General features: G+C 38.7%; 1 gene segment (V, D, J or C); it reads right to left on the reverse strand.

Moving 5' to 3' along the window:
• Positions 1-308: 308 nt before the first annotated feature.
• The window catches only part of LOC148006299 (immunoglobulin kappa variable 4-1-like), a 45,989-nt gene continuing 28,669 nt past the window's right edge, over positions 309-17,628 (reverse strand). The window contains 4 exon segments of the V gene segment in view: positions 309-785; positions 990-1,111; positions 2,520-3,005; positions 15,658-15,764. Coding sequence covers positions 355-785; positions 990-1,038 — 480 coding nt within the window.

Consider the following 17,628-nt stretch of genomic DNA (forward strand, 5'->3'; position numbering starts at 1 on the left):
AGAAAATGAAAAATGTCACACAAAAATGGATATCACTAAGAAAGTAAGAAAACCCTCTAGGAACTAGAAAAGCAAGAAACAAATTTTTTCTATATACTCCTAATCAAAACCAGTTTACCAATATCATCACATCAGTCCATAAGCCTTAAATTAGATACCAGATTTATAGAACTATAAAAATATAAAAACATCATATTCAGTGAAAAGAGTTTGTGGTAAATTGTTTCAGAAAGAATAGAAAATTACTACTGTTTCTTTATTCTCCTTTGTGTATAGAAATTTTAAACCAAAAAAAAAATAAGAGGAAGTGAAAACATTATTTTTTTACTGCTCTATAAACATTTTCTTCACCATTTAGGCATCCCGGCTCTCAGGCAGAAGGGGGAACTCGCCATGCCCAGAGCTGTGGATGGTGTACACAGCTGTTGAAACTCTCAAGGAGGTTTGTGTAGGAAGCTGAAGCACTGTGGGAGGATAGCTATAGTACTGCTCACAGTAATAAACAGCCAGGTCTTCAGCCTGCACACTGTTGATGGTCAGAGTGAAGTCTGTTCCAGATCCACTGCCTATGAAGCGATCAGGGACACCAGTTTCCCTAGTGGATGCCAAGGAGATCAGCAGTTTAGGAGACTGCCCTGGTTTCTGCTGGAACCAGGACAAGTAGTTCCCTTGGTATTCACTGGAAAAAAGACTCTGACTGGACTTGCAGCTCATAGTGACCTTGTCTCCTGCTGACACAGCCAGGGAGGAGGGAGACTGGGTCATCACAATGTCCCCACAGGTACCTGCAACAATGAATAGGCAGTGAAAATGCATACATGCCCAAACATAGTTTATAATAACAGTTGAAACTTGTCATTTAAATGTCTTTATAATGTCATAATGTCACAAAATTATTAAGTAAGAAATATTACACAATGGCACACATTGTAGATTTCTTATTACAAAGATGAAAGTTTGAAAAGATTTTAATACTTTGAATTTCTTACCAGATACCCAGAGCAGCAGAGACATGAGGACCTGAGTCTGTGATTCCATCTTGCTCTCCCTGCCTGTCTGATGCTGATCAGTCACATTGCAAAGGCCTGGTTTTTAAATTCTGAGAGCTGGACTGGACTCGAGGATACATGCAAAGCAGACAGGAAATACAAAGCAGATGTCAGCCCAGTGTGTGAGTGAGTGTTGTTGTCAATCGACAGGCAAAAATGTCTTCAGAGAGAGCATAAGAAAACTCTGAAAGTGATTGCCTTCCTCATCACCAACAGAAATCTACTACAAGATCTAATAGGTTTGGGTTTAAAATCCAAGGCATATTTAAATTAGGTGCCTTTTGTAGAAATTTTAGGAGACTTATCTCAGACTGCCCATTCTAGAAAACAAAGATAGCTCAAAAAAAATCACAAGTGTAAAAGAAAGAAACAAAGTAAGAGAAAAATCCTATAAAATATAGTAATGGTAAGGATGACAGTAAAATTGAAGATAATTTGTTCATTGTCTCCCATCTGCATATCAACTCTTGTAATGACAAAATGAACACTGCCTCACACATTTGGATTTCAACTTCTGAGATAAACATGGGAAAGAGATACAAGTAGAAAACCAAATTATCTCTGTAGAAATCCTGCGGGCCACTAGCTTAAGCCTAGGATAAGAGAAGCTTTAAATTCACTGTAAAGGGCAAACAAAACAGAAACTAACAATCATGTTTCCCAAAACTTCAGGGAACTTAAAAAGAATTTTCAGTTTGGAGAAATGATGATGAGTAAAACAAACTAGGTGTCTTCAGCTCATCATGCCTGGAGACCAGCACTACCCAAAGGTTTTATTCCACAAAGGCAAAAACTAGAGAACTCCAGAAATAAACAATATTAAAACTGAATAAATATGGTCTTGCTCACTCTTCAAAAATTCTCTAGAAGGGGGCACAGCAACCCTAAATCAATTAATGATTTTACAAAGACCGGTACACCACAACATCGGAGATTTTTCACATCTAAAGGAGAAAAAATATTTGAGTGTGAGGGAAAATCAATAGCAGTAACAGACATGGATGAACAATCTGAATTTAGGTTAGTGAATTATAAGAGTATGTGAGATGTTTTCTGTACAGGAAACGGAAAAGGAAACTAAGTATCATGATAAAGAGTGAGATCCATATCTGTATCCTAGAATTGGAGACACAGAAGCAGGAGATCCTTCAGAGTAAAGCCTGACTTGGGTACATGAATTCTAGACAAGGTTACCCTATGCATGCAGACAAGATTTCCAGATATATATCATTATTCAACTGACTACAAGACAGCTCATGGTATTTGATATCCAAAATGAATTATTCCTCTGATTTTAATGTGCTAATATTAAGCCAGAATATTATCAAAATTAAATGTGCATTAAACCAATATGCATTTTTCTTCTATTTTGCATTAATTAAATCATTTCATACAGTAACTTCTCAGGTATAAAACATTAAATGATTTGTAAAAGTATGTTCAGATCTCCTTTATAAAGTGTTAACATACCAACATAACATAGAGATCGTTTGTAGATTAAGAGAGCTTCCAATCTCTGGTGTCAGCAGGCCTGGTTGTCCCTGAGGGCAGCAGGTCTCCAGGGATATAAATAAAGCTGGTAGTCATTGATGGCAGCAGGCCACTGGGATCACTGATAGAGCTGCTTGTCCTGAGTGGGAGCAGGCTTCCAGAAATACAGGCAGAGCTGGTAGTCACTGATGGCTTCAGGCCTCTGGATATTCCTGGTTGCAGCAGGCTTCTAGTGGTGGAAGCAAAACTGGTAGTCCCTGATGGCTGCTAGTGTACTGGGTTGCCAGAAGAAGTGTGATTCAGAAGATGAAACACAGAGGACAGGGAAAACCACACAGATGCTGGGCTTGCTGGAGATGAGGTCAGGTCGTGGGTAGTAGCAGGACTCCAGGGAAGCAGGCAGAACTGTGCCTCAGGACATGAAACTCAGATAGTATAGGAGGAGGAGCTCACTGCTGTGTTTTCCTGCAGGGGCCAACATTCAGGAATTGTGTTAGTGTCTCACTTGTATTCCCTTATGGCTGCAGGCCTCCAGGATTGCAGGTGGCTTTGTGGACCTGAAGATGGAGCACGGCAGGGACAGTCCAGACCTCACTGCTACTGAGCATGCTAGAGAACCCAACATGCAGGAGATGGGGAGGACAGTAAGGGGAGGAGGGAGCCTAGCTTAACTGTCCTCTGAGAGGTTTCACCCAACAGCTAGCTAAAACAAATGAAGAGACCAACAGTCAAAGATTAGACAATGTTGAAGGACTCTTGTGAAAGCGTTAGGGGAAGGATTGATGGACACTGAGGGAATAGTGACTCCATTAGAGCAATTGAGTCAACTAACTTGGGCCTTTAAGGGAGCTCTCAGAGACTGAACAGCAAACCAAATAACAATTATGTGCTGAACCTAGTTTCTTCTCCCCAACCCCTGCACCTATGTGGCAGATGTGAAGCTTGGTATTCATAGGATTCCCCCAATAACTGGAGCAATTACCCTACCTGACTCTGTTGCCTAACTGTGGACCCTGTTCCACTAATTGGGCTGCCTTCTCTGGTTCTAATGGGAAAGACTGTGCACAGTTCTGAGATGAGTTGTGTGATGGGGACCATCCCTTTCTCAGAGGAGAAATTTGTTAATTAATTAATGAACAAAATAGTTCCCTCTCAAACTGAAGAATATACCAGAAGAGTAAATATCCCCATCAGTTTCTAACAAGTTATCATGAGCTCTAGATCTTGTCTTTATACTTTGCTTTGTGACAGCTGCTGTGAACTCAGACTGTGCTGCTCATTCAAACTGGGCACATGGTGATGGGATCTGACAAATCTGAAGACTCATGCTGCTAAGCATGGGCTTCTCACAAATTGTAAGGGGAGATCACATGGTCTTGGAATGTAAAATTTCCATGATGTTCTGTGATTATACATAAAAATTATGTGACAGCTCTTAGTTAGACCTTTTCCCAAGAATATGGTTTGCAAAACATGTCCTTGTTCATTTGATTCCTTGGGCTGTAGTTTAAAGTGTACTACAAAGCAGCCAACTCATAAGAACACAGATAAATTTCTTTCCACCTTTGGAACCAGGAAGTCTGAAGATGAAGACTTGAGCTCCTGAGACACAGCAGCTGCTTCCTTTCATCTATCATGCCTAGAGACCTAGGGAAAGTGAATCTTGGATGCAAAATAGAAGACTGTAGTTTGCTTTGCTCTTGAATTATATATCTTTTACTCTCTGGATATTCATCTGGTTGTGTCTATCCAATATCAGTAACAGGAAATAGTACACGGGGGATTTTTATATTCAAATAAAATATTAATAAATATTATTTTTGGTAATATATACAAGGTAGGAAACACTTGAAATTTCAACACTAAAGATAATGATACATGGAAATTTGAATGGGTTCAGGATATCTTGGTATACAAAGCAAGTTTTAAGCTAACATGTGACACATAACACGATTTCATATTTGAAAATAAACAAATAAAACTAGTTCATTCTAATTACTGCTTTTTAAAATATATGATTTAGACGCTTCAGCAATTAGTAGCACAAGCTGCCCTTGCAGAGAACTCCATCTTATTTTTAGCCCTAATATCTGGAGCCTCCCCATCCCCATTAACTCCAGTTCCAGGGGATCTAGTACTCTATTTTATGGTTCATTTAGTAAATATCCCACACATATGTGCCATACACACAAAGAGAAATACACAAAGACATAAATTAAAATTTTATGTCTTAACAAATAATGCTTGATAATATAGATAATATAAATACATACATGGTTCTGGCTATACCCTGAACTGAACTGCTTCAACAACCCTCTGTACCTAAATCCCATGGGGGAGAGAGCTGGATTCTCAGAAGTGCAGACAATCCTGAGAGTACAGGGGAGACCTCCACTTCTGTTCACATTCCTGGCATAAGAGGAACCTGTCTAGTACCCTCTGGATACAGTATTACAGGAGCAGTCCATGGCAGGAACCTTCTGGTTTCTGCCTGCACCCAGAAATGAACTGAACTGAACTGGTCCAAATGATCTCTCTAACCAAATTCCTTGAGAGGAAGAGCTGTAGTCTCAAAGTGTGCACAATCATGAGAGTTCAGGGGAAACTACCACTTCTTCTTACATTCCTGGCCCAAGAGGAACCTGTGTAATGCCCCCTGTATATGGGAACATAGGAACAGACAGGGGCAGGACCCTTTCAGTTTCTGCCCAAGCATAAAGCTATAATCCTTTTACCTGGAGCATAAACACACCCGAGAGTTAAAAACAATTCAATTCTCCAAGCAACCCTCTGTAGACTTTAGGACACACAAACCCAGGAATAGCTCTCAGATTCTGGATCCAGACAAAAGGAAACATGTCTATAAGACTGCTGCCATACTGACATACAGGAAGGTCAAGCCGCTATCAGAGACAGCAGAATAAGCTAACATCAGAGACAATCTGATGGTGAGAGGTAAGCACAGGGAGATAAGCAACAGAAAACAACACTACTTGGCATCATCAGAGCATAGTTCTCCCACCAAAGCAGATACTGGTGATCCCACATACAGAGGAAAAGTAGGATTTGGATTTAAAATAACAACTCATGATGATGATAGAGGATTTTAAGAAGGACATAAATAACTCCCTTAAAAAATACAGCAAAACACAGGGAAACAAGTAGAAGCCCTTAAAGAGATAACACAAAAAAAAACCCTTAAACAATTACAGGAAAACAAAACAAAACAGGTGAAGTAATTGAACAAAACTGTCCAAGAATTTTAAAATAAAAATAGAAACAATAAAGGATAGAATAAACAATAGAAACATAAAGGGAAACAACCATGGAGATAAAATCTGGGAAAAAGACCAGAAGATATAGACACAAGTATCACCCACAGAATGCAAGAGATAGAAGAGAGAATCTCAGGAGAAGAAGGTACCATAGAAAACATTGACATGACCATCAAAGAAAATGTAAAACACAAAAAGCTCCTACCACAAAACAACCAGGAAATCTAGAACACAATGATAATATCAAACATAAGGATAATAGGTATCGAAGAGTGTGAAGACTCCCAACTTAAAGGGCCAGTAAATATCTTCAACAAAATTATAGAAGAAAACATCACTAACCTAAAGAAAGAGATGCCCATAAACATGCAAGAAGCCCACAGAACTCCAAATAGATTGGACCAGAAAAGAAATTCCTCCCATCACATAACATTCACAACACCAAATGCACAAAACAAAGAATATTAAAAGCTGTATAGGGTCTCTGGGCACAGGAAGATAGGGGCACTCAAGCTGCAGGACCCCTACGGTCCAAATTGTGCCCAGATCTGAAGGGACAATTGTGAAGGCAAACAGAGATGAAGGCAAGCAGCTCCCTCCACCCAAATCCTATGGGAGGAAGAGCTACACTTTCAGAGGGGCAGACATGCCTGGGAAACCAGAGGAGACTATTCTCTGCCCACATTTTGGACTCTAAAGAAAAACATCTAGTGCCATCTGGGTCCCCTGTAACAGGGACGCTGGAGAAGGAGGGGCAGGCACTTCTGGTTACTGCCTTCATGAAGAGCTGAAACCTAATCCCAGGGAGAGACTTCTGGCCCGAAACCAGAGGTAAGATCCAATTTTCTGCTCCAAGTGACCTGCCTGGTGGACTCAGGACACATGCCAACAGGAAGAGCTAAAAGCTAGTACATAGGAGCGACTACACGCCTGGAAGCAGAACACTCTGTTCCCATAACTGGCTGAAAGAAAACAGGAAAATAGGTCTACAGCACTTCTGACGAACAGGCCTATAGGTTGGTCAAACCACTGTCAGAAATAGCAGAACAAGATAATGCCAGAGGCAACTTGAGGCAAGAGGCAAGTGCAGGAATCCAAGCAACAGAAACCAAGACTACATGGCATCATCAGAGCATAATTCTCCCACCAAAGCAGACACTGAATATCCAAACCCACCAGAAAAGCAAGATCTAGATTTAAAATCACATTTGATCATGATGATGGAGGACTTTAAGAAAGACAGAAAGAATTCCCTTAGAGAAACGCTGGAAAACACAATTAAACAAGTAGAAGCCCTTAGAGAGGAAACACAAAAATCCCTGAAAGAATTACAGGAAAACACAACCAAACAGGTGAAGGAATTGAAAATGGAAGTAGAAACAATAAAGAAAGCACAAAGGGAGACAGCCCTGGATATAGAAAACTAAAGGAAGAGACAAGGAGCAATAGACACGAGCATCACCAGGAGAATGATTCTCTCTTCTATCTCATGAAGCAGAGATAATCTCAGGAGAAGAAGATTCCATAGAAACCATTGACACGACTGTCAAAGATAATGTAAAAGGGAAAAAGCTACTGGCCCAAAACATACAGGAAATCCAGGACAAAATGAGAAGATCAAACCTAAAGATAATACGTATAGAAGAGAGTGAAGACCCCCAACTCAAAGGACCAGTAAATATTTTCAACAAAATCATAGAAGAAAACTTCCCTAACCTAAAGAAAGAGATGCCCATATGCATACAAGTAGCCTACAGAACTCCAAATAGATTGGACCAGAATAGAAAGTCCTGTCACATAACAGTTAAAACACAAAATGCACGAAATAAAGAAAGAATATTAAAAGCAGTAAGGGAAAAAGGTCAAGTAACATATAAAGACAGACTTATTAGAATTACACCAGACTTCTCACAAGCGACTATGAAAGCCAGAAGATCCTGGACAGATGTCATACAGACCCTAAGAGAACACAAATGACATCCCAGGTTACTGTGTCAAGCAAAACTCTCAATTGACATAGAGGGAGAAATCAAGATATTCCATGACAAAACCAAATTTACACAATATCTTTCTGCAAATCCAGCCCTACAAAGGATAATAAATGGTAAAGTCCAACACAAGGAGGCAAGCTATACCCTAGAAAAAGCAAGAAACTAATCATTTTGCAGCAAAGAGAAGACAAGCACACAAACATAATCTCACCTCCACATACGAAGATAACAGGAAACAACAATCACTATTCCTCAATATATATCAACATAAATGGACTCAATTCCCAATAAAAAAGACACAGATTAACAAACTGGATACACAGTGAGGACCCAGCATTTTGCTGCCTACAGGAAACAGACCTCAGAGACAAAGACAGACACTACCTCAGAGTAAAAGGTTGAAAAACAATTTTCCAAGGAAATAGTCTAAAGAAGCAAGCGAAAGTAGCCATTCTAATACCGAATACAATCGATTTTCAACCAAAAGTCATCAAAAAAGATAAGGAAGGAACCATCATATTCATAAAAGGAAAAATCCACCAAGATGAACTCTCAATCCTAAATATCTATGCTCCAAATACAAGGCCACCTACATACATAAAAGAAACCTCACTAAAGCACAAAGCACACATTGTACCTCCCACAATACTAGTAGGAGATTTCAACACTCCACTGTTGAATCCATCAATGGACAGATCATGGAAACAGAAATTAAACAGAGACATAGACAGACTAAAAAAAGTCAAGAATCAAATGTACTTAACTGATAGTTATAGAAAATTCTATCCTAAAACAAAAAGGAATATATTCTTATCACAACCTCATGGTATTTTCTCCAAAATTGACCATATAATCGGTCATAAAACAGGCCTCAACAGATACAGAAAGATAGAAATAAACCAAGCCATGTGTCCTATCAGACCACCACGGGATAAAGCTGGTCTTCAATAACAATAATGAAAGAAATAATGAATAAACATGGAAGTTGAACAATGCCCTACTCAATGATAACCTGGTCAAGGAAGAAATAAAGAAAGAAATTAAAGACTTCTTAGAATTTAATGAAAATGAAGGTGCAACATACCCAAACGTATGGGGCACAATGAAAGCTTTGCTAAGAGGAAAACTCACCGCTCTGAGTGGCTGCAGAAAGTAATAGGAGAGAGCAAATATCACCAGCTTGACAGCACACCTAAAAGCTCTAGAACAAAAAGAAGCAAATACACCGAGGAGGAGTAGAAGGCAGGAAATAATCAAACTCAGAGCTGAAATAAACCATATAGAAACAAAAAGGACTGTACAAAGAATCAACAGAATCAAAAGCTGGTCCTTTGAGAAAATCGACAAGATAGATAAAATCTTAGCCAGACTAACTAGAGGACACAGGGACTGCATACAAATTAACAAAATCAGAAAGGAAAAGGGAGACATAACTACAGAATCAGAGGAAATTCAAAAAATCACCAGATCCTACTACAAAAGTCTATATTCAACAAAACTTGAAAATCTGGAGGAAACAGACAATTTTCTGGACAGATACAAGGTACTGAAGTTAAATCAGGAACAGATAAACCATTTAAATAACCCAAATCTCATAAGGAAATAGAAGCAGTCAGTAAAAGCCTGCCAACCAAAAAGCAGCCAGGTCCAGATGGGTTCAGTGCAGAATTCTATCAGACCTTCATAGAAGACCTCATACCAATATTATCCAATCTATCCCACAAAATTGAAACAGATGGAGTACTACCGATTGCATTTTCAGCAAATGGTGAAAATATAGAAGAGTGCAGATTGATCTATTCATGTTTTCCCCTTTAGTAAGCTTAAGTTCAAGTGGATCAAGGACTTCCACATCAAACAAGATACACTCAAACTTATAGAAGAAAAAGTGGGGAAGAATCTCAAACACGTGTGCACTGGAGAAAATTTCTTCAACAAAACACCAATGTCTTATGCTCTAAGATCAAGAATTAACAAATGGGATCTCATAAAACTAAAAAGCTTTTGTAAGGCAAACGACTCTGTTTTTAGGACAAAATAGCAACCAACAGTTTGGGAAAAGTTCTTTACCTATCCTACAACTGATAAAGGGCTTATATCCAAAATATACAAAGAACTCACGAAGTTAGACTACAGGGAGACAAATAACTCTATTAAAAATGGAGTTCAGAGCTAAACAAAGAATTCACAGCTGAGGAATGCCAAATGTCTGAGAAGTACCTAAAGAAATGTTCAACATCTTTAGTTATAAGGGACATGCAAATCAAAACAACCCTGAGATTTCACTTCACACCAATCAGAATGATTAGGATCAAACACTCTCCCAACAGCAGATGCTGGTGAGGATTTGGAGAAAGAGACTCCTCCATTGTTGATGGGATTGCAGACTGGTACAAACATTTGTGGAAATCAGTCTGGAGGTTCCTCAGAAAATTGCACATTGCAGTACCTGAGGACCCAGCTATACCTCTCTCGGGCATTTACACAAAGATGTCCCAACATATATCAAAGACACATGCTTCACTATGTTCATAGCAGCCTTATTTATAATAGCCAGAACCTGGAAAGAACTCTTCAAAAGAGGAATGGATACAGAAAATGTGGTACATCTACACAATGGATTACTACTCAGCTATCAAAAAAGATGACTTTATGAAATTCATAGGCAAATGGATGTAACTGTAAAATATCATCCTGAGTGAGGTCACCCGATCACAGAAAAACACACACGATATGCACTCATTGATACCCAAATGCTTGAATTACCCTAGATGCACAGAACACATGAAACTCTAGAAGAATGACCAAAATGTGGATGCTTCACTCGTCCTTTAAAAGGGGAACAAGAATACCCTTGGTAGGGGATAGGGAGGCAAAGTTTAGAACAGAGGCAAAAGGAACACCCATTCAGAGCCTGCGCCACATGTGGCCCATACATATACAGCCACCAAACTAGATAAGGCGTATGAAGCAAAGAAGTACAGGCTGACAGGAACTGGATGTAGGTCTCTCCTGAGTGACACAGCCAGAATGCTGCAAATACATAGGCAAATGCCAGCAGAAAACCAGTGAACTGACAAGGGAACCCCTGTTGATGGCATCAGAGAAAGGACTGAAAGAGCTGAAGGGTCTTGAGACCCCATATGAACAACAATGCCAACCAACCAGAATTCCACGGACTAAACCACTACCCAAAGACTATACATCGACTGACCATCGGCTCCAACTCCATAGGTAGCAATGAATAGCCTAGTAAGGGCACCAGTGGAAAAGGAAGCCCTTTGTCTTCCCAATGCTGTACCCCCAGTGAATGTGATTCTAGGGGGTATGGTGGCAAGGTGGGGAGGATTGGGATGGGAACACCCATACAGAAGGGGAGTGGGAGAGATTAGGGGGATGTTGGCATGGAAACCCTGAAAAGGAATAACATTTGAAATGTAAATAAGAAATACCCAATTTAATAAAGTTGAAAAAATAAAAGATGTAAGAGAAAAAGGTTGAATAACATATAAAGGCAGACCTATCAAAATTATGCCAGACTTCTCACCAGAGACTATGAAAGTCAGAAGATCCTGGGCAGATGTCATACAGACTGTGTGACAACACAATTGCCTGCCCATGTACTATATCAGGCAAAACTCTCAATTCACATAGATGGAGAAACCAAGATATTCCATGACAAAAGTGCACAAAACAGAGAAAGAATATTAAAAGCAGTAAGGGAAAAAGGTCAAGTAACATATAAAGGCAGACCTATCGGAATCACACCGGACTTCTCACTAGAGACTATGAAAACCAGGAGATCCTGGACAGATGTCATACAGACCCTAAGAGAACACAAATGACAGCCCAGGTTACTGTGTCAAGCAAAACTCTCAATTAACATAGATGGAGAAACCAAGATATTCCATGACAAGAGCAAACTTAAACAATATCTTTCTATAAATCTAGCTCTACAAAGGATAATAGATGGAAAACTCCAATACAAGGAGGGAAACTACACCCTGGAAAATGCAAGAAAGTAATCTCCTTGCAACAAAACCAAAGAAGGGGGCACACAAACATCTAACACCACCTCTAACAACAAAAAGAACAGAAAACAACAATCACTATTAATTAGTATCACTTAACATCAATGGACTCAATTACCCAATAAAAAGACATAGACTAACAGACTGGATATGTAAAGAGGACCGAGAATTTTGCTGCATGCAGGAAACACACATCAATAACAATCAGACACTACCTCAGAGTAAAAGACTGGAAAACAACTTTCCAAGCAAATGGTCCGATGAAACAAGCTGGAGTAGACATTCTAATATAAAATAAAATCAACTTTCAACTGATAGTCATCTGCAAATAGTGAAATTTTGACTTCTTCCTTTCCAGTTTGTATGCCTTTGACCTCCTTTTGCTGTCTAATTGCTCTGGGTAGGACGTCGAGTATGGTATTGAATATTTAGGAAGAGAGTGGCCGCCTATCCAATTTTACTATCCAATTTTAGTAGGATTGCTTCACATGTTTCTCTGTTTAGTTTAATGTTTGCTACTGATTTGCTGTCTATTTCTTTTACTATGTTTCGGTATGGGCCTAGAATTTCTGATCTTGACAAGACTTTTAACATGAAGAGGTGTTGAATTTTGTCAAATGCTTTTGCAGCACTTAATGAGTTGATCATAAGGTTTTTTTTCTTTGAGATTGTTTATATAGTGGATTACACTGATGAATTTCCATATATTGAGCCAGCCTTGTATCCCTGGGATGAAGTCTACTTGATCATGAAGGATGATCATTTTGATGGGTCCTTGAATTTGGTTGGCGAGAATTTTATTGAGTAATTTTGCATCAATATTCATAAGAAAACTTGTTCTAATGTTCTCCTTTTTGTTTGGCCTTTGTGTGGTTTATGTATAAGAATAATTGTGGCTTCATAGAAGGGATTGGTTAGTGTCCCTTCTGTTTCTATTTTGTGGAATATTATGAAGAATATTGGTGTGAAGTCTTCCTCAAAGTTCTGATAGAATTCTGCACTAAACTCATCTGGTCCTGGGGGTTTTTTGGTTGTGAGATTTTAATGACTGCTTCTAATTCTTTAGGAGTTATAGAACTGTTTATATGATTTATATGATCCTCATTTAGATTTGGCACCTGGTATCTGTCTAGAAAATTGTCTATTTCCTCAAGATTTCCTAGTTTTGTTGAATATAGGCTTTTGTAGTAGGATACAAAGATTTTTTTTAATTTCCTCAGTTTCTGTTATGTCTCCCTTTTCATTTCTGATTTTGTTAATTTGGATACTGTCTCTTTGCCCTCTGGTTAGCCTGGCTAAGGGTTAATCTATCTTGTTGACTTCCTCGATGAACCAGCTTCTGGTTTTGTTAATTCGTTGTATAGTTCCTTTTGTTTCTACTTGGTTGATTTCAGCTTTAAGTTTAATTATTTCCTGCAGTCTATACCTCTAGGGTGTATTTTTCTAGAGCTTTCAGATGTGCTGTCAAGCTGTTAGTGTATGTTATAATTGAGTAGAGCATTGTTTATGTGTATGTGTGCTTTCTTTTGTTTTTGTTGTTATTGAACACTCATAGTACATGGTGATCTGATAGGATACATAGGATTCTTGCAATCTTCTTGTATCTGCTGAGTTTTTTTTTTTGTAACTGATTATATAGTCAATTTTGGAAAAGGTACTATGATGTCCTAAGGAGAACATATATTCTTTGGTTTTAGGATGAAATATTTTATAGATATCTGTTAAATCCATTTGGTTCATAACTTCTGTTAGTTTCACTGTGTCTCTGATTAGTTTCAGTTTCTAGGATCTGTCCATTGATGAGAGTGAGGCATTAAAGCCTCCCACTATTATTGTGTGAGGTCTAATGTCTGCTTTGCGCTTTAGTAAGGCTTCTTTTATGAATGTAGGTGCCCTTGCACTTAGAACATAGAGATTCAGGATTGAGAGTTCATCTTGGTATATTTTTCCTCTGGTAAATATGAAGTGTCATGGTTTTTTGATGACTTTTAGTTGAAAGTCAGTTTTATTTGTTATTAGAATGGCTACTCCAGCTTATTTCAAGGAACCATTTGCTTGGAAAATTGTTTTCCAGCCTTTTACTCTGAGGTAGTATCTGTCTTTGTCACTGAGGTGTGTTCCTTCTATGCACAAAAATGCTGGGATCTCTTTAAATATCCAGTCCATTAGTGTATATCTTGTTAATGAAGAACTCAGTTCATTGAGGTTAAGAGATAGCAAGGAATATTGATTGTTGTTTCCTGCTATCTCTATTATTAGAGGTGGAACTAGGTTTTTGTAACTTTCTTCTTTTATGTTAGCTGAAATTTGATTGCTTTCTTGTATGTTCTTCGATGTAGTTTCCCTCCATGTGTTGGAGATTTTCATGGATTGTCTTTTGAAACAGAATATCTTGCTTTTCCCATCTATGGTAATTGAGAGTTTTGCTGGATATAGTATTCTGGGCTGGTATTTGTGTTTTCATAGGGTTTGATGACATCTTTCCAGGATCATCTGACTTTCATAGTCTCTGTTGGGAAATCAGGTTTAATTCTGATAGGTTAGTCTTTATATGTTACCTGAACTATTTCCCTTTCTACTTTTATTATTCTTTCTTTGGATTGTGCATTTGTTGTTTTGACCATATGTGACAGGAGGAATTTCTTTTCTGTTCCAATCTATTTGGAGGTCTGTACACTTCTTGCATTTTCATGTGAATCTCTCTATTTAGGTTAGGGAAGTTTTCTTCTATAATATTGTTGAAAATTACTGTCCCATTAAGTTGAGAATAATCACTCTCTTCTATACTTATTATCTTTAGGTTGGATCGTATCTTTGTGTCCTAGATTTCCTGAATGTTTTGGGTTAGGAACCTTTTGCATTTTCCATTTTCTTTGATTGTTGTGTTAATTTTTTGTGGTACATCCTGCCCATGAGATTATCTTTTCTATCTCTTATAATCTGTTGTCGATGCTTTTATCCATGAATTCTGATCTTTTTCCTAGTTTTCCTTTCTCTGGGGTTGTCTTCCTTTGTGATTTCATTGCTGTTTCCATTTCCATTTTTAAATTCTGGATGGTTTTCTTCATTTCCTTCAACTGTTTGTATTTTCCTGTGATTCTCTAAGGGATTTTTCTGTTTCCTCTTTAAGGGCATCTACTTGTTTACCTGTGTTATCTTGCATTAATTAAGAGAGTTATTTATGTCCTATTTAAGTCCTCTAACATCAGCATGAGTTGTGATTTTAAATCTAAATCTTGTTTTTCCTGTGTATTGGGGTACCCATGGCTTGCTGTGGTGGGGGAACTGGGTTCTGGTGATGCCAAATGGACTTGGTTTCTGTTGCTTGGGTGCTTGCCCTTGCCTCTTGGCATTGTTTTATCCCTGGAGTTAGCTGGCCTTGCTGTCTACACTGACTTGACCCTCCTGTAACCCTGCATGTCAGCACTAAGGGGAGACCAGCACACTACCAGGGGGATCTGGGAAGAGAGAGCTGGGGCACAGGTTCAGCTCTGGGCACAGGCAGAAACCAGAAGGAACTTATCCCACACTGCTCTTCAGTTCCTGTGTCCTGAGGGCTCCATGCAGGACTCCATTCCTCTTGGGTCAGGAATGTGAACAGAAGTGGTCTCACCTATGCTCTCTGGATTGTCAGCACTTCTGACACTCCAGCTTTCTCCCAGTGGGATCTTGGAACAAAGAGCTGCGGCATAAGGTCACCTCAGGGAGCAGGAAGAAACCAGAAAGGTCCTGTCCCAGACTTTGCCTTGAATCCTGTGTTCTGAGGGCAACATGTGAGTTCCTCTTGGGCTTGGAATGTAAGCAGAAGTGGTGGTCTCACCTGTGTTCTCAGGACTCTCAGCCCTTCTAAGAATCCAGCTCTCTTCTGGCAGGATCTGGATACTGAGAGCTGTGGCACAGGACCAGCTCTGAGTGCAGGACTCCCATCTATTTTTGAAAATCATTAAGAATTCACAATTATTCACTATGAATCTGTACCTTTTGTAGCCAAATTTTTGTTAACTGACTTTATAAACCAAATAAAAAAGTGAATCTGTTATTATTCTTCTGTAACCACTAGCATGGCAGAATTCTTTGTGTTACCTTAAGTATATTCTCTAAAACATCTTTGTCAGAATCAGCCTACAGAATGTCTTCCCTATAGAGATAAAGGACAAATTGAGGAAATTGCTTACAAATAATTTATAAGGGTTTTTGCATAAAATGTTGACATGTAATTGGAAAATTTTACATTCCCTGTGGAAGTTCCTTGCAGTGGTATCTCTTTAGTGAATGGTTATTCAAAGTAGGTACTGAGAAAGCAACACTTTTTCTATTGTCATCCTCCATTTACCTGATTTCTTTCTACAACAAACAATGGAATTCCAGGAGATGGTAAACCCTTCTATATATTTAGCATCCAGCTGCTCTTATACCAGTTGTCCTAGTGCCTACAATTTTTCTGTTGTTATGGACCACTGCTCTCACCAGAGAGGCTGGTTTTATAACCATTGGGGGTGGGGAAAGCTGTTGGAATCTCTTTTATAACTTTTGAAATTCAATCGCAGTGATGTCCTGTGTTCTAGACATTGGCATAGCTTGCAATTGTTCTCTATCACCTGTATCAATAGCTTTCCCGAGATCATCCACCATATTACCGCTACTTTCTTTATTTGCTTTTCCTGGATTTGAATGAATATTAATTTAAGTGCCCCATTCTTGTAAAAGATCCCTTCCCCATAAATTGTTAGGTATGTCAGCCAAATAAGGACTCAGATTCCATGTTTGCCCTTCTGATCCCACACAAGTAATCCATCGTACACTTTGTCTTATTTGTGATAACGTAACATTTTCTATAAATTGTTTATAAACTGTCTGAAGTGGCCAATTGGATTCTAATACATTTGGCAATGTATATAAACTAAAATAAGCTCCTGTATCCATCAAACCTTCTATGTCAACAACATTCATTTGTAGCATCAATTTGTGTGTCTGATCACTAACCATTGTTTGTCAGAACATGTGGTTTCCAGTACTTCCAAAAGCCAGCATCCTTTCTACCGAATCAACCTTGCCCTTAATGTAAGGAAAAACAGTTGAGCAATTCTATCCCCTTCATCAACTTGCATCTCTTTTTTTCACATATCCCATAATTTTATTTCCTACTTGTTATCCATACCTACTATACCTGCATGCACAATAAATTCTTGAAAAGTTAATCCAATTCTTCCCAAGATTATTCCCGCTGTCCCTAAAAGTAAGGGACCATGTACACCAGTGAACAACTTGTAACATTCAAGTTCTGGGAATAATATAACAAGGGAATTTGTACACAAATCCTAAGCTGCACTTCTTTCTGTAACATGTATAACATGAGAAATACCTAATTTTCTTGCCTATTTGGTACCTTCTGACTGGCCAAAGGTCTCAAGCTGACAGGCCGTTCTCTTTTTCTCCTTTAATAACATTTATTTCCCTTGCTACATTTGGTTGTGCATTTTGTAGCATCATGCCTCCACCATTTAATTGCTCAACCATTGTAATTCTGTCCAGCTTCTAATACAGCTGACACCAATCCCTTGCAGTCTTGTGAGATAATCCTATGCTGTGTAGCCCAGTTATTTAGCATGTCTTTGAGAAAATAAGAATATAAGATATACAATACAGTAGATTCTGAGAAATGCTTTCCATCTAACATTTCTCTCAGCTTTTAGGTCAAATCATTATAAGCTTGTCTACAATTGCTACCAGGTATATGCTGTACAAGAACTGGGAAAGCTGAAGGTGTCTGTGTAGCCCGAAGCAAATTCTC

Source organism: Rattus norvegicus, chromosome 4, assembly GCF_021556685.1.
Source record: "Rattus norvegicus strain SHRSP/BbbUtx chromosome 4, alternate assembly SHRSP_T2T, whole genome shotgun sequence".
Taxonomy (NCBI): Eukaryota; Metazoa; Chordata; class Mammalia; order Rodentia; family Muridae; genus Rattus; species Rattus norvegicus.